We start from the raw sequence: 18,539 nt of genomic DNA, 5'->3' as shown, positions 1-18,539 counted from the left end.
TCTTTAAAGAGAAAATTCTATGAAGATTCTCAATCTTACAGTATTTCCCTTTTGTTTTTGGATTCCAAGCTCAGACATTTAATAGATGGGTACGAAATGCAATGTCAGCAAAATTGAATGAGCAACAAACATATGGATGCTTGAAGCTCTGGACCCCGATTCCAGAAAGAAAGCATTTAATGCGAGCTATGGCATGGTCCAGGCCACTACCTACCCGGAATTAGCCAATTAATACGTGAAATGAGAATGCTAAAGAAAGTATTTCCTTGGCGGAACAGAAGATGGGAACCCATCATTTCCCTCCCAAAAGACTGACCACAAAATCATAAATGAAGGATACACAAGGAAGGTCCAGACCCTCTGCTAACTTTTCTTGAATCAGTTATGGGCATTACTTCTACTGTCTTCCGTGTTGTACACGTGTGAGAGTGAGACAATGTTGAGAGTCTCAGAGAAAAACCGAATTTAAAGAGAGGTGAGAGTAGGTGTTTGAATGGCAAGTACCCAGAATAAAACTACAAACTACTTCCATTTCCATTTCCTTTCCCATCTTGATCAAAACCTTGTGCCACATACAAAGGGCATGCAAGTCTTACAGAGAAGGAAGAGAAGGAGACAGGAGAAACATGAGAAAGATTAACTTCTTCCGTAACAAAATGATGCTATGGAAATTAAAGAGTTTAAGGCCCCTAGGAATTATATCTCTTGAGCTCTCTTCGCCTGTTGGCGAATACTTCTCCATGTCTCATGATCCAAAACCTCTCTATTTCTTCAGCTTTCCGGCCCGGAATCCTACCTGCAATTAAGGCCCACCTGCATAATTCAAGAAGTTAATGATTAGGACCAAGAACTAAACCCACCTGTAGGACAAACAAGATGATTTCGGTCAAAAGCTTTTAATTAGGATGACACAGAAAACGCTCCACTCAATTGAGTGGTTCATGTAACAAAACAGAAAACAAACATGGAAAAAGCCATTGTACTTTCCAAATGAGCTCATTGTCCAGGTCGAGCAGGGGGCCATGAATAATGGACCAACTGCTGCTGCAGTAAATAACAAAACTTTGACCAATAAGCCCAATAATAGTTTATAACAATCATTTGCTTTTTAACGAAACAAATATACATGACCCGCAAAAGCATCCTTAGCTAAAACCAGCAATCTCAAGATTACTACTAACAATTCCATGCACTATGCTATGTACACTACCAACGGATTTATATATTTGCAGTAATGCCACATCAGCCAAGAAGAGAATATAAATTAGTGTGGTGAATCGGTGGTGACAACCCACAACCGTTTATTCTCTGTGTTCCAAGCATGAAATTGAAAAGAATGTTTTGTTTTTCGAAAATAAGGAAGAAGAAAGTTTCTATTTCAGGCTCGCTTCCTTACCTGTCCCCAACGAGTTTATACATTCTATAAATGAGATCTTCTTCTTGTTCAGACATGTTTATGAACTCCCACTCAATGCTGCTCACCTCTGCCATAAACATTAAGAGAGGACCAAAACAGAGTAACTATTGGCTAACATTTAACCAAGCAGAAGTAGAAAATGGAAATGGAAGACAGACAGACAGAAATTCGGAACAACAAAGAGGAAATGAAAGAACCCCCGGAAAGGGACCCGGTGTTGGTCCAAAAAAACGAGAGAAAGTCACACAAAAAAAACCTACCTTCAGAGCAGCAGCTACTGGTCTTTGCCTGCTTCCGGCGACGTTTGTCCATAGTAGAAAAGGCAGCGAGAATATAAAGGGGTGAGAGAGAGGAGAACGAGAGAAACCCAAGACTCAAACTAGAGTTTTTGAGTGCAATACGGTGAAGGGGAAATTGAGGATTGACAATTAATAGTTTCCTGAAGAGGGAATTTATAATATACTGGAATAAAATTTTTGCGGACTTCGAATGAGTGAATGAATGAGCTACATAAATGGGGCATTGAGAGTTGAGCTTGGAAAACCCCCCCCCCCCCCCCCCCCCCCCCTTGGGAACAAAAGCAACGAACGACAGGTCCTACCAAACAAACAAATTAAAATTTGGTTGACTTGTAGTTGTCCCTGTTCAGGTCATAAGCTAAGTCAAAGTTCTGCTTAAGGATAGCGTTAAGCAGCTGAAATGACAGCACCGCCCTTCACTTTAGCAGTTTCTTTTTTTAAATTTTGTCCTTGGGGTATCTTTGTTCTTGGTGCATAGGAGGGGCAGAATCTGCAAGACCCTCGAAGAACTTCCCTAGCTAATCAGTACTAGAATATTGTTATTATAAACAAAGCTTGTTAAACAGTACTCCTCAAGCTATGTAACAAACCAGAACCTGATACCACTGGCTGCCGCTTTCGGGTTTAGAAACAGTTATTTCAGTTTAATTAATCAGGGTTGGATGTTTAAGCTTAAACTATTACTAGTAGTTAATCCACATTGCCTGATTTGATACTGCCAGAGTGAGGCTGGAATGGAAAACGATGTGACATGACAACTAAATCGCCATCATCCCTGTTGTGGAGGAAAGGTAAAACTTCAACAAACCAACAGCAGAATCCAACCCAAAGAAAGAAAAAAAAAAAAAAACCCAAAAGTCCTCTCAAAGTGACATGTTCTATGGCTGCCCTTGTTGGCTTAAAACGCTACCTAGAAGTAGAGAACAGTCCCCCAAAACTCTCCAATGGAATGTTGTGATCCGGTACTTGGGACTCAAAAAAGGCCTCCCCAACCTTATCTCTCTCTGTAAATTAGCTGCTATCTTTTGTTGGAGATCTACACATTTTTGACTTCCATAGCAAAATCCTATGTGCCTTTTGGTAAAAGTATGTTTACCTTTCAGCATGCTAAGATTGCTTTGTCATTTTGCTTTAACATTCAAATTTCAACCGTTGATCCTTTTCTCAAATGATAAATTCTGTTTTGAGATGCTGCCAGGTTTTCAAGGCATTGAAAGGGTTGTAATTGTAATCTTATTTCAGACAAAATTTGATACGATGAAAGTAAAATAAATGATATATTGATGATTCTCAGGATTGGCATATAAACTCTGTCCATTTTTATTAATTTTAATAATATTTTGCACCCTCGTGAAGGGGTTTTTTTGAGGAAGAAGTGGGGGAGTTAGGTCGACGTCGGAGTAATGTATGGTATGGACCATCATATTCACATCCAGATTCATCAACTAACATACAAAATAACAGTACAAAATGATCTGATCCAGCACAGTCAGGGGATAATAATAATAATTTAATAAATGGAAACAAACTAAAGAGAAGATTAAAGGGTATTTATCTAAATCCTGATCATTATAATCATTTGAACAATAACCTTCAAAATTCAAGCAGACTTGAGTGAAAATATCACACCAATTTCCATTCATTACATAAATTTTTTTTTTTAAAGATGAAATATTTCGTGAGTAATTTTCAAAATTTCATTGATATTGATATTTATGGATGGATTCATGAAAAAAAGACATGCACAATCTCATTGGACAATAGATAATTGAAAGAACCTTGGACCTGGGGAAAAACAACTCAAATTAATGTGTAGCATTAGAGCAAATTCTATGAATGAAACAAGAAGGGTGATGACAAGTGCTGTGCTGTTAAGTTTTCTGCATGACATTATCATTATGAAGGAGAGACCAGAATATCTAGCTAATTAAATGTTAATTATGATTAATCTCTAAACTAATGAGCCAAAAAAAGATATAATAATATATATATATATATATATATATCTCTCTCTTTCACTGTACTTGGTGTATGTTGATACTTGAGTAACTCAAAGGGATGAATGTTCGGTAGAGCAACAAGAGTCAAAAAGAAAAAGGCCAAACATCACCTCTGGCAATACGTCATACCATACTACTTTCCAGGGTCCGGCCAAAAATAAAAAAAACTCATATTATTCTATTTGTTTAAACGTATATTCTATATGTTTTTAGTTGAACAAGCTATGTAGGTTGACAGGACGAAGGGCGTTTTGTTCGATGAGTTTGGGGGAGAGGGCAGCTTTTGCAAAGATCCTTGGTGTCTTTTGAAGCCTCTTTATGTGAAAGATCAACTTTTGGAGATTGAGCGTTACTTTCGTTTCACAATTTTTTGCAGCTCTTTTGGATTCAACGTTTTACCTATTGGACACATACATCCACCCTTAGCTACCGGACAATTCCCCCACCCCTATATTTCTCTCTGCAGCTGTGCTTACAAAAATGGGCATACACCCAGCAGCGAAGTTTCAGTAGTTCCTAGCAGCTAACTTCTTTAAACTTTTCTGTTCTCGTGGAAATTGTTTGAGTAAATATCTGCTTCAAGTATTTTTTTTCTTTGAAAGGCATCTGCTTCAAGTATTTTTTTTCTTTGAAAGGCATCTGCTTCAAGTAATAATGTTTCAATATGGCATTATTTTCCTCTTCTTCTTGTAAGAACCCAAATCCGACTCAATAAAAAGTTGACTTTTACTTACCTTATTCATATTAAAATTGTAATAAAAGAAAATATTTTATAAAAGAATATTTATGAGTATCGTGAACATATAAATATAATAAAAGATTTTTTATTTATTATCAATAGATTTTAAATTAGATATTCATTTTAAGATGTTACATAATTTTTTTATTATTTATGTCACGTGATAAATTTGTTATCTTTATTCGTGAAAGAGCATTTAGAAAAAAAAAACTCGAAGGAAATCTATGAGATGGACACAGATAGGGTGAGATGGTACTGCAATTTGCCAAGCATGTGCAGGTATTACTATCATCACCAAATTCTGAATTACAACCTTAATAACAAAAAGGAATTTAATGTGCTCATATTTGTTTGCACGCAAAAATATAGTATCTGTCAATTCAAAGTCAGGAATCAGAAAGAGAGCTAGCTACTTCAAAAATTAAATAGCACAAGCACAACTAACCCAAGTAGCTAGATTCTTAGATGACAAAGAAACGTGAATGGATGATAAGATATAAAACTGTGATTCCTCTGAAAATGTTGAAGACAGAAAAGCAACCATTCCAACCAACGCTTGCAGTCTTGCAGAGAAGCTGCCATATCAAATATATATATATGTGCTTGTCTTGTCTTGTATCTAATTTCCATCCCACAAACTGTATTGGATCCATATATTTCCCTGCCAATGAAAAAGTGGGTTTGAGATAGAAATTATAGAGTACTCGTTACAGGATCAACTTTTATGTAAATCAGATGATTAGAAGCCTCTTGATGAACTTTGATCATAGCATCTTCTCAATAACCTGATAGGAGTAGCTTAGCCAAGATTCTTGGTTCTTAGATCTTGTCGTGTTATAATTTCATTAAGATGACAAGAATGTCTTAATCAGAAAATTCATTTCTGTTACTTCCCCGTAGTAATCCGGGTTTAAATTGTTAATGGGTATTTCATCGGATTCACTATGGGCTCATCAGTGGTCTTTAGATGTTGGCTTTGGGCCTCGATTTTGGAGTTGATCAAAACCAGAAAGGCCGGGGTGGCACAAATCAACTTGGGCTAGTTTTCCGTAGCGGATTTGTCTGGTGTAGCAATCCAGAGAAGATCGTCTCTTGTACGCATTGCATGTCCAAGCAACTTGCCGCGTTTGGAGACTCTTTTACTATTTTAAATCGATGATCCAAGATGTTAACATCATACTGACCTCTTTAATTGTATATGCACCATAGGAAGACCTAGAATCTTCTGTAATTTTCCATGACTTAGCATGCAAGGAGCACTGCTTCCTTTGCAAACCAGATGTTAATTCTCTATATATAGTGACGTTTTTCTCTCAAACGTATCATTAAGGAAGAATGTAGTAGTAGTATTACCTCTTGTTTTTCTTCATATTTCCCTTCATTGTTTCTTTCAGCTAGCTTCTCCCTCTCTCTCTCTCTCTCTCTCTCTCCTTTTTGGGATGATGAAATGACAATGAAGAGGGGCAACAACAATAACAACATTACAGTAGCAACTAGGACGCAAATCCCAACAGATGAAGAACCTGCTGTTAAGATGCTCGATCGTGATTCTCTTGTCCAAGTTATGGCTGAAAATGGTTTAAGGTCAGCTACTGGATCCTGCAGGATGCTGCTTTACCCTGTAAACTGAAGTCTAGTTTTCCCTTTTCAGTTCTTTCGAGTATACATTTTGGCGTATGCTTAGGATTTTCAAAAGTGAAATTAGATGATCTGTGATTAGGCTACAGGTATTCCAACACAGTGAAAGGACCCTCGCACCATTAACGCTGGGTAAAAATCGTGAGTCGAAGGATGGAGCAACCCTGTTCCTCCGATGCCTGGCCGCAAGACTTTGGTTTTCTATCCTTCATCAATTTAACCCATTTACATGTAATCATTTATCAATGCTACTCTCCTGACTTGGGAGTCTATATTTGATGCATAGTTTCGGTGAACAATATATTTGTCACCTCACTCAAATTTTTTATTTATTTTTAAATATATAATAATGATGAGATGACGAATTATAATTTATCGAAAATGTAGTAAAAAATGTCAAATATTAACTCAAAGAAATTGGCCAGAAATTAAATGCAACTTTTACAACCACAAATGATTACGTGTAAATAGCACAAAGCACAAAGGGATGATTGTAAGTAGCTTACCTTTCCAGTTTCGATGAAGGGTGGGAAAATCCTAGTATTAAACGAAATGGGAGAAGGTACCCCCCCGGTCATGTCTGTACATAAACGTAGTAATGCAGCCTAATACTACTATTTTATGTTGTCGTCTTAGTTTCTTTTCTTTAAGCAGAGTCCCTATCGGCTGGCCTGGAACCCAGTTTCAAGGATTTCTTTTATCATGGAATTTGGATATTAAAAGGGTGAAGTGTGAAATGTTAATGTTTTCCCTCACAATGCTTTGTACAGCCTATCCAAACCCCATCAAGCACATCAAAACTCAAATTCCACATGGACCATGCAAATTACGATAACTGAATTTCTTCTTACAACGTGAAGGTTAAGTCTCCTCCTACTAATTAGAAACACCTAGCTGTTAGCTAAAGACTGTTCAGGTTTCAAAGAACATTAAATGCTGAAGTAACAATGTAATCTATTCGACAGTCAAATTTTAGCAATGCTACATACAAATAGAGCAATTATATTTTCATTTTGAGAATAGCTAGATAGACAGCTAGTGTTGGTTTTAGTGCAACATCTCACCAGGGTTGCCCCATCCCACCAAGCCGTCGTGCCAACTGGATATCCTTCTTCACTGTGGCAAGAAAGGAAATAAAGTTAGTTTGTTCCTTTTGAAATGAAAATGGAATAAATTCTTTTTTAAAATAATTGCAATCAACCTATAAAAGGAAAGAATTGACTCTTTGAAATTGAGAAATAATGTTTTTCCTATAAGCATGAAACATAAGCTAGAAACATGAGTAGATGGCAACACTAATAGTCTTATAGGCAAATAAACTGGGACCAAACATATGGCAATCACATAAAGAGTTTTCAAATGATTGTTTCCCGTCCATTGATTCAGCATTTGCATTCCACATATCATCCTACACAGTTTGGTCTGCAACAATCAATAAAAAATCATAATGTGCCAAGCAAATGTTGCATAATGTTATATATCTATACAGACTGGATATGGAGGGCAACCATAGTTCGAGAGTAAAGCATAGCCAAAACTTCATATGTATGCATGAACCTAACAATTAAAAATATGATATAACCGATACACATCAAGACATATTTTACTCTTCCATCAAAGAAGAAGCCATATATTCAGAATAAACATTACTCATAGCAAGGCCTCCATAAACTTCTCCATGTTTCCATTACTTTCAACAAAAGAAGAAAAGATTTGTAGGCCGAGAGGCGAACTTTTAATACGCCCAATGGCATTATTCTGTACATGGTCTTCCACTAAAACACGTAACTAACTTCAATGAATCAAATACACAACATCAAGGTATCAGATTAAATATCCCAAACGTGGAGTTGACCGTATCATGTTACCAACACTTATAGCACCATATTATTACTACTACCTTTAGGTCACTACAATTATTTTAGCATTAACTTAGAAGGCCCTGAACTGCAGAACAAATATGCCCAATATAAAGTAGTTCTAACAAAAACAACAATTTCTCCAGTCTTTAACTTACTCAGTGTAACACGCTTAGCATGAATTGCACACAGCATAGCATCTCCAAACAATTGAACCAAATATTCCTCTGCTGCCTACATATGCACCCAAAGTCATACACATTTTGAAATAGGACGTAGCAAAAGTATTGATACCACAGATTGCATTGCTATTCCATATTGTAAAAAGATATATGACAACCTGAACAAACTAGAGTTCACAATCATTGATGGAAATTAGCATACTCATACCACACTGAAATGCAAGCTCAGTTTTTGGACACTTACGAATGCAAAATTAAGATATGCTCAGTGTAAATTGATTTGCATGTTAATGTTGCAACCTAACCTACGGCTATACGATAATATGAAGACTGGGAAGCATAATTTGTAACAGACCAACCACATTCACAACCATAAGCCCAAAAATTAACTTGCACATCATTGTGTGTTGTATTTGTTTTTAAAGGCTTATCAATTCTTTTTTATGACAGCAAAAGGGATAAGTTACCGAACCTCTTGAATTGCAACTAAAGCTTCGGCTTTCCAGCGACTTATGTCCGGCGCAAGTTGGTAGGTAATAGCTCGTACCTATAAAAAATCATATTGAACATCAGAACCTTTTGATTAAGCTTCATAACTACTCTCAGCTAAAAGATACTGCATATTGCATGCACAAGGGCAATGTTAATGACATCTAATTGGGATATTTCAGAGCCAAAGCTAGAAATAAAATAAAATGTAACCTTTTCAAAATTCAACAATAACTGGTGCATTCGAAATTAATAGAGTTATTTCAATCTCAATTTGCCACTAACATTTTCAGTTGTATAGATGGATGTTCAATAAGTAGTGCATTGAAGACAATAAACTAGTTTAGGTATGTGCCTACAATAAATAAGCACCCCAGAGAGAGAGAGAGCTCACTTCTCTAATGAAGCTGGCAGCAGGAATGAGCGGTTTCCAACTCTTTTGGTATTTCCGAATCTCTTGAAGAGCCCTAGTTCCCGGTCTAAAACGATGAGGCTTCTTCGATGTTCCTTGAGCTTTAACAACGAAAAAGCATCAGGCTAAATCTTTGATACAGCATGAATTTTGTTAGTTACAGGGCAGGAAAAAAAATCAGATCCCGCTAAAACTCACACGGTGTGGCCTGTCCTCCAGTTTTTCCCTCTCCTCCAGTTTTTCTTGTCCTTAGAACACGAGCCTTCAGAAGCTCAAAATGCAAATTAGACCTCAGATTTATATTACAGATATGATAAAGAAATTATGAGAAAAAGTAGGGGAAAAGAAAATAACAACAAAAGAATTGGTAAATTTAGATTTGCTATCAAAATTAATAGTTGGCATAACTGAGCAAATTTATGTTAAGTATTTCAAATTCTCGTTCTTGACTTCTTTTTGTTGCTCCACTTAGTCATCAAATAAAGGAGGAAGACAATTATATGTATATTGAATTTTTTTTTAAAAAAAAGCTAACGCTAAAGAGCAAGGGATGAGAAGAAGAAAAATCCAGCTTGGGAGACTAAGAAAATTTACCAAAAACATAAACATATTCTTCTCCTTCTTCTTTATTTTCCCCAAAATAATGGAAAATTCAACCAAAGCCCTAATTTTTGGCTTTTATATCAACATTTTATCATCAACAAGACAATCCACAGAAAGAACTCAAACGAGGAAAAAAAAAAAAAACAGAGAAAGAGAAAGCTACCGGACTGGTTCCCGGTGACGGCGTCGACGTTGAGGCCCCTGCGGCAGCTGCTTTTTGTGGATAATTTTTTTTTAAAAAAAAAACAACCAACGTTTAGCGAAATCCTAAGCAAATTCGTTTGTTTAGAGAAAGAGAGAAAGAGAGATATTACCAGATGGCTTTGGTTTTCTTTTCTTAGCAGCGGTGTGCTTGGTTCTCGCCATGGCAGGAGCGATGAAAACCTTTCCTTCAGCGCTTTTTTGTTAAAAAAAAAATTTGGCTGGGAAGACTGTATCCGAATATAAATCAATCGTATTTGACTATTTTGAATCTTATTTCCCGCTTGTGGTCCGGGACCGACTCCGTTCTCTTCTTCTCAGGCTCCCGCCGCTACAATGGCTAGGTTTCCTTGAAACGTAGGCGTTTTGTCGTTTTTCGTTTTTGCCCGTTATAGCCCGTGCCACTCACGTGCTCGAAATTTTCATTTTTCTTTCTCTTTTTGCTACCAAAAACGCGAAAGGTTTTCAATTTACATTCAAAGAAAATAGAGCGCATCTCTTTTTTTTTTTTTTTAATTAAGTTTTACTAAAAATGGAGTACATTTTCCATATAAATTTTAAAGTGCATTTAATATTTAATACGATAGTTAATATATGATTCTCATTTAAAAAATAAATTTGATTTTCTCATTTCATATTTAAAATGTAGTACAAGAGGAGCACATATTTTTCTACCTTCTTTTTATTTTTTTTCAGTACTATAGTTACACTATAAATAGTAACTTTATATCACGTCAGGCGTTTCAAAGCCAAAAAATCTTTAATCTCATATCGAATAAATATTTTATATTTCATTAGATACCCTCTTTTGAAAAGAAATAATTACTCGTTATAAAAATAATATTTTAAATTAAAAAGTATACATCAGAAAACGTCAAAAGTAAGACATTTTTGAATTGCTTGAAAGAATAACGTTGTGCATTTCTTTCTCTCAAAGTCTTTGCCAACCTCCTGGCTCCCAGTTCGTTTTGCCATCCTCTTATTTTAATATATATATATATATATTTTAGCCAGTTACTTCATATTTTATCCCCCTTAGAGAAATGACTCACCCAAGCCAAATTTAATGCCGCATGAACATCTTTTAAGTAGAGTATTCTGAGGTTGAATTCTTGCTGGTGGTAATAGATATTCTTCATTCTTCCATGTAAACTACAAGCACATTGCTATGAAACTATACATTGCATCCTCAAGAATTTTACTCTAGTAGTTGTGGCACTCAAGTTTTTTATGATCAGGTAGCTATGTATGAGACAGAGTCATCCACCTGGCTAAGTTGGCGAGTACGTCGCTGAAAATCTTCCAACTCTAAGCATTAATCTTGAAAACAAAGACGTAATTACAGCAAATGCAGTCTTGAGGCAATCATCATTCCCACTCTGATCTACCCACAACAATGCACTTGAACATCCACATCAAAGGCTAAAAGACATACTTTCAGATAAGCTAAATCATACAGCAACATCCACAAGATACCTAATAATTACAACATAGCGTAATGGAGTAGCACAGAAGACAGACAGCAACAAGATATCGAGGCAGAAAAATAGTATGCTTTGCTTATTTATTTATTTATTTATATATTTTGAGTGGTTCTCTTCTTCCCCTTTTTACTAGTTTCTTGATCCAAAAATCATCATGTGAGCTGGAAAATTACACAACTCACTGGATAGCTTTGAAAGTTCCCGACCAAACAGTTGCTTGCAGTAGAAATCCATACAGAGTTCAACTGAATTCTGAAGTCTAGGACTGTGATGGAGTAGGAGATGTTGGAGGCTTCAAATCTGGATACTGCAACCATAAAGAAAGAAAAATGAGAAATGTTAGTATTTTTCCCATGTACAAACAGTAGGAAGCAAAAGCAACCACTTGTAATACAAGCATATGGCATAAGATAAAAACTATGAGGAATTTATGGAGTAATAAAAGTGACATTACAGAAGCATATGGTGAAAGTGGTCTTGGAAATCCAGAGGGTTCATCTGCCTTGGCCCCTGTTGTAGGTACCGAATTGATTTGAGGAGGTGGTTCTGCTGCTGCTTCTACTCTCGGCTCTGGTTTAGCCTCGGTAGGTGCAGGAAGAGACTTGCCTGTAGTTGTTGGTAGTAAGGCCACTCCAATTTGCTGAGTGTCACACGTAGATACAAATATAGAGAATTATGATCATGGAAAAGAAGCAATGGTTTATAGTTAAGAAATTATGAGGGGAAAGAAGAACGCATTCCAGTCTACAGCAGCCTATTGCAGTAATATGCACAGCAAAAAATTGTTTTTATGGTCAGAATAACTTTTCTTGGCAAGACGTGGGTCTTGCTCAACAGATAAATAAAGCATACAAATAATAACCAGAATTTGTATCAAGTTTGGATACCTTTATCTCATCAACAAATTCATTAGGAGCAATCTTTGTGGTTAAAAATTCATCAACTTGTTGAAGAGTTTGCTTTCGGTCCTGTCACAAATAGCAGGGTAGAAAAGTCAAGCAGAACCATTTCATTTAGACCATAGGCTTTAAGAAAGACCATAGATTTAAAAATTAAGCAACATATTCGACAGTTGTCAATTGTCAGGAACCATATTGTTCAAAGTAAGCTGGAAAATACTTAATTTTCAATTAAATTCATGAAAAAATAGCTCAAAAGTGGAGACTTGCCTCTGCAAATAGGAGTTTCTTGCTCACAAGCTGAACAATAGCAGCTGAGCCCAGAAGTTGAAGTATAGTTTCTAACTGAAGAAGACATGAGAACCACAATTTAAGTTGTTTTGATGAAAAAAAAAAAACTAAAGTCAAAACAAAACAATGATAAAAGCAAAAATAGAAATTAGAAGCTAATAATAGGACTTAAAAACCTAACCTCTGAAAATGCCAGGAAGCCCAATCCAGCAGCTGCAGCAATCCCTAGTGTAACAGAGAGGCCATCTGATCCCTCCTGCAGATTATAACCAATGTTACCATATAGATGAAAACAAAGAAAAAAGGCTGCAGAACTTTCTTATAAAGAACATAGGAAGAAGGGTTGCTATTTTTCTTCCTTAATTTTTATGCATCTTGCCTCTGAACCGAAGGATATGTAAAAATCTCTATGAGATTAAAACCTTAGAAGTGCATAAGCAAATAAGAAATGAAGATACGCACTCCAAGGGCCCCGGTGATTGTTTCTGTCAAATTGCTAAGGTCAAGCCCTTTCTTTGGTGGTATCCAAGGAAGACCACTATTCTGCAAAATTGCAATTAGCCTCTCAAATGATGCAACTGCTAAAAGAATAAAATACTAAACAGCAAAGAATTTAGAACAGCAAATACCATCCATCCTCGTTGTCCTTCTGCACCATCTTTTACTGCATAAGCAGCTTTGAATCCATTTGCAGTGACTAATTCCGCAACCAGTTCGGAGTTCCCATCAAATCTGGCTTTCAACACAAATTTAACAACATGAGAAGATGAACCTACTAGAAGTTCTAATTTCATCCTTCTTACAAAACACAATGCATATAAAGGAGAGAGAGAGAGAGAGAGAGAGCAATTCTCAGTTTATATTTACAACAGAGAGCAATTTTCAGGTTATAGTTACAACTAGAATGTATGTCATTGTCAGCCAAGCTTCCATATGTTATCAAAGAAACAACCCAACATTTAGAACTTAGACTATCAATTTAGAAATCTCCAACCTTGGAACAAGATGCGGTTAATTTATGGCTTAGGATTTAGGAGACAGGCAGATAGCCATATTCTACTGTGTAGCTTAAGGCCAAAGAGCCTCCATATGTATTTCTGAATATTTTCTCCACAAGCAAGCAAGCAAACAAAACAAAGATCTTTTATTGTTAGTCCAACCAATACACAATGCATTTCATCTCAGATATGCAGAGACATCATCAATAGCAGTGGATCCTTAAACTAATTATAAATTATGGCAATGTCATATGCATATGCCTCGTGATTTAGAACCAAGAAGGTCAAGTTTTAGCACCGAATAACCTGGTGAAAAATGAATCAATAGTAGTGGTGATGTTATAAACAATGCCGGTGCGCTTAAGTTTTTGAAATGCTGGTCTGTTTCTTTTCATTAATCAATTTTTCTATGTTGATTGATTTGGATTCAGTTAGTATGATTCATGCCCAAAATACTAGGAATTCATACGAACAAATACACAGAAAAGGCATAGGTCCAAAATCTTACTTGTCTATGACGAACAAGGTCGTATTTTCTGGTTCCCTGAATTTCAAAGACAGCTTTTTTAAGAACCCTGGTTTGTCTTCATTCTTAAAGGTAATTGACACAGGCTTCTTACCAAAACCCCTTACATCAGGGCTACCAACTTCTCTAAACTCCTTGATCGCTCTTATGTCAAGCAACTGAGCCGTGGCATCATCACCCAGCTTGGCATAAGCACTCTTTGCAGACTCAACTCCCCATGGCTTCGGGTTCTTCAACAGCTGAGACAAAATTAATGGAACTGCCAAAGCAACAGCACCGCCGGCTACAACTGTGGGATTCTCGGTTACAAAACTGACAACACTATCAACAACCCCATTTGAATCAAGACCAAATGACGAGGAGAAGTCCTTAGTCTGCTGCAGTGCTTCCTCGTATGATAAAGCTTTAGCAGCACCACTGGTAAGAACGGAAGACAGCAGCACTATACCCCTATGCAAGCTTCTTGACAAACACTCCTGCAGAGATGGTGGGGTCTTAATAAAAGCTGCAGAAGTTGGAACTTTGGGTGGGGAAGCAATTGAGAGTGACGACACTTTTCTGGTCTTTGCTCTTCTCTCACAAAGAACTGAGAGAGGTGTCAAGCTCGCTGCATTGAGGGCCTCCATAGCATAATTTTATGCAAAAGACAGCTTGTAGGCTCTCAAAGATATGATGGAGAAGCTTGAACCATCAGAAATCGAGGGTTTATGAGGATTTTGTTGTTCTTGTAGAATTGATTGGATGACAAAGCCTTAGCTTTTGGAAGGAGCAATTTGGCTGGTGCTTTGAATGTTGAAAGGTGCTGAGGTGGAATGAGATATGAGATCTCTGCCATTCATTGCATGACACATTGGAAGTGAGATCACAGGCTTTATGATCATGTCCAGATGCACTTTCTGGTCTAAGCAGATTTGTGTGGCTGATAATTGTCAGGAGAAGTTTTTAGAAAACTCCATAGTACATCAAAAACACAGTAGTACCTTTCTTTTTGTTCAAAAAAAACAGTGTACCATAGCTACTGTTGTAGTGCAAATCATTCCAGGCTCTTTCCTAATTTCCTCCACACAAACAGGATGATTACAAATTCAAAATTGTAATTATCTTCAATTTACCAGAACTAGAGAAATAGTAGCAGCAAGTTAAAAAGCTAATAAAGACAAGGATTCTTCTACCGGATTCAATTTGGGTACCCAAATATTTGATTCCTTAATGAAGGTTTTTGATGTCAATGTGAGATTTGTCTGGAGTCCAAAATGTAAATCTTGCATGCCTGGTTGGAAAAGAGTGATGTTATGGTCCGATTAGTCCATTAAGCCCATCTATTAATCAAATGCTGGGTAACTGGCGTTCACCTTTCTTTGGACCAAAGAAAGAGAGTTCGAATCAAAACCCTGAACTCTGTCGAATTAGAAGAGGAAAAACCCTTAGCAAAAGCTAACAACAAGAGACCTTTTCTTTTTGTATATGGCTCAGAGCTAAAATAAATGCTGGATGGATATGCAAGAACGCCCATTTGTTGATGTGGCATTTGCTGTTTAATGCCAAAGACCAAACCACAGTTTAGTATCTTAGAGGATCCAATAACTGGATGGTGCAAAAAGACATATTGCAAAGACAAGGAGATCAGGAGAGACGTATACTTCGTGGAAATCTGATTTCAGCTCAGATCTTATAGGACTCCTTGGCATGTGGTATCTAACTGAATTTCTTCCATTAGAAAAGACAGATGAATAAGGGGAAAACCCCAAACTTACGTTGCATTGCCTAAAAAGAACAAAATTGGAATGGTTACAGAAGACCAAAAAAAAAATCCAAGCCTTGCCCAATTTCCCATATTGAAATGCCAGTTCCCCATGACCGCGCTTCCTCTAGCCGCAAGTAAATTGACATCAACGATGGGTAGAACACTGCATGTCTGACGTTGTTGTCATCAGAATAAACGAAAAAATGCTCTCCGCTGTTCTTTTCCCATTGTATTAGGGGCCTGTGCTTCTCCAACAATGAGAGGTAATCCCTACCAATGACAGCTGCACCACCAGAACCTGCTCAATATGGACAAGGAGAAACCTCTAATGTCACACACAAAACTTGTCTTTTAACAAGCCTAATTCAATGTACACCATAAATATTATAAGTTACAACATATAGTGGAAAGGATATTTAAGACATAAAAGACCATGTTTAGCATAAGCCAAGGAGTCAGTGTCAAGTTCACATATTTCTGAAGATTGCTAGGTCAACGTATATGATTTAGTGCTAGATGGTCTTCCATGGAAGATAGATGCACAATCACCTTAACAAATAAGGGAAAAGAAGATCTAATACCTCCTGAAAGGACAAAATCATTTCCATAAAAGTTGATGCCAAGAAATATCTTTGGAGCAAGGCTCTGAGCGTTGTTACCAGGGGGGCCAAGAAGCAACTGCAAGGTAAAGCGTATCCACTGAATAGGTGCATTTGGACCTGGATTGTTAGGACCTGAGAAGTCATAGGTCATAAGTGAGAAACCATCCACAGCATCACTCAAACTCTGAAGATCTTCTGGTCCAAAATCATGTTGCTGGAGCTTCTCTGAATGTGGTGGGCCTATAACGTACACCAACTGCAATTTTTGCTCAGGATTCCTGGCTGATCTCACAGAATGCAGTGCATATCCAAGTTGTTTTATAAACTTGAGCGCCTAGATGTGAAAACAGCAAAAATCTTTCAGACCTCATAAATCAGAAAGAACTTAATTTAGGTTGACCATTTCATTTCAAATCACTAGAGATAAGGAATTGCGTCAGATCAGAAAAAGAGAATGCTTGATGATCATATGAACCTCAGGGTCTGGTATTATATAATAAAACTGAAAACCCTATAGCAAAGACACATCAATTTAGATGTCACTAACAGCTAGCCTCAAAAGATAACTTATAATAATTTAATTGAGGCTTTATTCTTATAAACTTAATATAGAGCTAAGCATGAGGTGGAGAAAGGAAGCATAATGCTATTGAACCCAAAAAGAAAAAGGATGAAAAGAATCAAAGGATTTTGAAAAAAGAAAAACAATTTAAGGAGTGAAGAAAGATTTGGCATGCTCAGGCAGCAAAATTCCACAAACTGCCACTTCAAAACATGTTTAAACCCCAAGTCTTGGGAACCAGAATGGTACAGTTTTTAACAAAGAGAAAACCTCAGTTAAGGTGAGGATTACCATATTCCTCATGTCTGGATCATGCAAGACACCATATGCAGCCCATCTTGACCAAGACTCTAGCACAATACCATCATAGTCCATTTCTCTATTCATTGAGGAAAGAATCCACAAAACAAATAACATTAGAGAACCACAGCATTTTGTTGAGGAAGTGCAGTTGAAAAATGTCTTCTGTAGCATGGTATACTTACAAAAGAACATAGAATAAGAAATGGGGGCTTACTTGCACTCTGTTACTATAAGATCAATAGCTTTATCCCTCTGTTTCTTCTTTTTAAGCAGCTTCGTAGGAAATGCTTCCAGAACTACTCTAGGTAATACCTACATATATAATATATCAAAAATATATTCTTATGATAATGGAAAATTCCAAACAAAAAAAAATTTAAATTACCAAAGCATCTCCTTTCATTCTAAGCTCTGATAACCATCCTTTGTCAGCATTGTGTCTCCCATCCAGAACTAAGCTGCTTCCTTGGCTGGCAACAAAGCTTTTACTTTTACTTTAATATTTGAACAAAAAAAAAACAAAAATTTTAATTTTTTGAAATTTGAAAGGAATGCTAACATAAAATTTGTTAATTCAATATTGGATATACCTTTTCAAATCATACCAAACGGGTGATAAGTGAGTAAACTTAGAACTAAACCTGTTTGCTATTTCATAGCCCCTCGAATTCCTGCAAAAATTTTCATCACATAAATCAAGAATTTGATTTCCACCAACATTTGAATAAAGGCACCCTTGAGATGATCTCACCATGGGGTAATGTAAGCCAACACGGGATAATCATAATGCCGTTGCGACGCATTTTCTGGTATCTTCAAATTCTCCTGAAATTACTTACAATTTCAAAATTTTAGCAAAAAAAAAAGGAAAAATTTCTCTTTGATAAATAAGCTCAGTCTATTTATTTATTTATTTTAAGTACGGTTCTTACAGCGAGGATCTCTTGGTAACTAATGTCGGTTTTGATGAGTCCTCGTTCAGTTACGACCGGTTCGAAACGTTTCGTACCTGAACCGTATTTGATGCTGTATACGAGTACAGATATGGCTGGAATTACGATGAAGAAGACTACGAATATACTGATGAGCTTACGATCCGAAGCATCTGAGTCGCTGAATTTGTCTTCTCGAGTTGCCGTTCCGACTCGCTCTTTGCGCCGTTCCTGACTCGGCTCCACTCGGCGCTCCCGCCTCCTCGCCATTTCTCTCGTTCCTAGTCCAAGTCAATCCTTTAGCAACAAAGTCAGGAAAAAAAAGAAGTCCATAATTCAGCTGACAGAAAAACGACTTG

The 18,539-nt window shown here is 36.8% G+C and overlaps 4 protein-coding genes across 7 annotated transcripts; all 4 read right to left on the bottom strand.

Moving 5' to 3' along the window:
- Window positions 1-501: 501 nt before the first annotated feature.
- On the bottom strand, window positions 502-1,944 carry LOC18614004 (CAPRICE-like MYB3). The gene is made up of 3 exons (XM_007051533.3): window positions 1,678-1,944; window positions 1,397-1,484; window positions 502-813 (listed from the first exon to the last, which is right to left on the bottom strand). Exons 1-3 carry the CDS (start codon window positions 1,727-1,729, stop codon window positions 690-692), a joined length of 264 nt encoding a protein of 87 aa, XP_007051595.3. The 5' UTR covers window positions 1,730-1,944; the 3' UTR covers window positions 502-689.
- A 4,946-nt stretch (window positions 1,945-6,890) lies between these two features.
- HTR12 (Histone superfamily protein) lies at window positions 6,891-10,275 on the bottom strand. 3 transcript variants are annotated; one of them, XM_018114174.2, is made up of 7 exons: window positions 9,953-10,270; window positions 9,802-9,851; window positions 9,234-9,297; window positions 9,018-9,136; window positions 8,607-8,681; window positions 8,111-8,186; window positions 6,891-7,209 (listed from the first exon to the last, which is right to left on the bottom strand). In XM_018114174.2, exons 1-7 carry the CDS (start codon window positions 10,002-10,004, stop codon window positions 7,154-7,156), a joined length of 492 nt encoding a protein of 163 aa, XP_017969663.1. In that variant the 5' UTR covers window positions 10,005-10,270; the 3' UTR covers window positions 6,891-7,153. The 3 variants fall into 3 exon arrangements, with proteins under 3 accessions (XP_017969663.1, XP_007051593.1, XP_088659168.1); XM_007051531.3 differs by having other exon boundaries at window positions 9,802-9,848; window positions 9,953-10,265; XM_088803042.1 differs by lacking the exon at window positions 6,891-7,209 and adding an exon at window positions 7,373-7,515 and having other exon boundaries at window positions 9,953-10,275.
- Window positions 10,276-11,178: 903 nt separating this feature from the next.
- TROL (thylakoid rhodanese-like protein) lies at window positions 11,179-14,876 on the bottom strand. Its single transcript, XM_007051524.3, has 8 exons — window positions 14,020-14,876; window positions 13,143-13,245; window positions 12,976-13,056; window positions 12,695-12,769; window positions 12,493-12,567; window positions 12,211-12,291; window positions 11,778-11,963; window positions 11,179-11,630 (listed from the first exon to the last, which is right to left on the bottom strand). The coding sequence occupies exons 1-8, from the start codon at window positions 14,661-14,663 to the stop codon at window positions 11,583-11,585; spliced, it is 1,293 nt and encodes a 430-aa protein (XP_007051586.3). The 5' UTR covers window positions 14,664-14,876; the 3' UTR covers window positions 11,179-11,582.
- Window positions 14,877-15,726: 850 nt separating this feature from the next.
- On the bottom strand, window positions 15,727-18,499 carry LOC18614001 (Glycosyl hydrolase superfamily protein). 2 transcript variants are annotated; one of them, XM_007051523.3, is made up of 8 exons: window positions 18,181-18,499; window positions 18,000-18,073; window positions 17,839-17,919; window positions 17,634-17,742; window positions 17,463-17,560; window positions 17,237-17,324; window positions 16,363-16,717; window positions 15,727-16,079 (listed from the first exon to the last, which is right to left on the bottom strand). In XM_007051523.3, the coding sequence occupies exons 1-8, from the start codon at window positions 18,448-18,450 to the stop codon at window positions 15,826-15,828; spliced, it is 1,329 nt and encodes a 442-aa protein (XP_007051585.3). In that variant the 5' UTR covers window positions 18,451-18,499; the 3' UTR covers window positions 15,727-15,825. The 2 variants fall into 2 exon arrangements, with proteins under 2 accessions (XP_007051585.3, XP_007051584.3); XM_007051522.3 differs by having other exon boundaries at window positions 17,634-17,718.
- Window positions 18,500-18,539: the final 40 nt, after the last annotated feature.

Source organism: Theobroma cacao, chromosome 1, assembly GCF_053813885.1.
Source record: "Theobroma cacao isolate CCN51 chromosome 1, ASM5381388v1, whole genome shotgun sequence".
Lineage (NCBI taxonomy): Eukaryota > Viridiplantae > Streptophyta > Magnoliopsida > Malvales > Malvaceae > Theobroma > Theobroma cacao.
This window is presented reverse-complemented; position numbering and strand designations above follow the sequence as displayed.

What these genes read in the sequence shown, in the direction of transcription:
- LOC18614004 (XM_007051533.3), bottom strand. Translation starts at nt 1,729, where the DNA reads ATGGACAAACGTCGCCGGAAGCAGGCAAAGACCAGTAGCTGCTGCTCT. An exon ending in CAGTAGCTGCTGCTCTGAAG is followed by an intron (nt 1,485 to 1,677) that starts GTAGGTTTTTTT and finishes TGTTTATGGCAG; the next exon opens with AGGTGAGCAGCATTGAGTGG. An exon ending in TATAAACTCGTTGGGGACAG is followed by an intron (nt 814 to 1,396) that starts GTAAGGAAGCGA and finishes TGAATTATGCAG; the next exon opens with GTGGGCCTTAATTGCAGGTA.
- TROL (XM_007051524.3), bottom strand. Translation starts at nt 14,663, where the DNA reads ATGGAGGCCCTCAATGCAGCGAGCTTGACACCTCTCTCAGTTCTTTGT. An exon ending in ACCTTGTTCGTCATAGACAA is followed by an intron (nt 13,246 to 14,019) that starts GTAAGATTTTGG and finishes GTTGAAAGCCAG; the next exon opens with ATTTGATGGGAACTCCGAAC. An exon ending in AAGGACAACGAGGATGGATG is followed by an intron (nt 13,057 to 13,142) that starts GTATTTGCTGTT and finishes GCAATTTTGCAG; the next exon opens with AATAGTGGTCTTCCTTGGAT.
- HTR12 (XM_018114174.2), bottom strand. Translation starts at nt 10,004, where the DNA reads ATGGCGAGAACCAAGCACACCGCTGCTAAGAAAAGAAAACCAAAGCCA. An exon ending in CGTCACCGGGAACCAGTCCG is followed by an intron (nt 9,298 to 9,801) that starts GTAGCTTTCTCT and finishes GAGCTTCTGAAG; the next exon opens with GCTCGTGTTCTAAGGACAAG. An exon ending in TGGAGGACAGGCCACACCGT is followed by an intron (nt 9,137 to 9,233) that starts GTGAGTTTTAGC and finishes TCGTTGTTAAAG; the next exon opens with CTCAAGGAACATCGAAGAAG.
- LOC18614001 (XM_007051523.3), bottom strand. Translation starts at nt 18,450, where the DNA reads ATGGCGAGGAGGCGGGAGCGCCGAGTGGAGCCGAGTCAGGAACGGCGC. An exon ending in TTGGCTTACATTACCCCATG is followed by an intron (nt 17,920 to 17,999) that starts GTGAGATCATCT and finishes AAATTTTTGCAG; the next exon opens with GAATTCGAGGGGCTATGAAA. An exon ending in ATCCAGACATGAGGAATATG is followed by an intron (nt 16,718 to 17,236) that starts GTAATCCTCACC and finishes TTTCACATCTAG; the next exon opens with GCGCTCAAGTTTATAAAACA.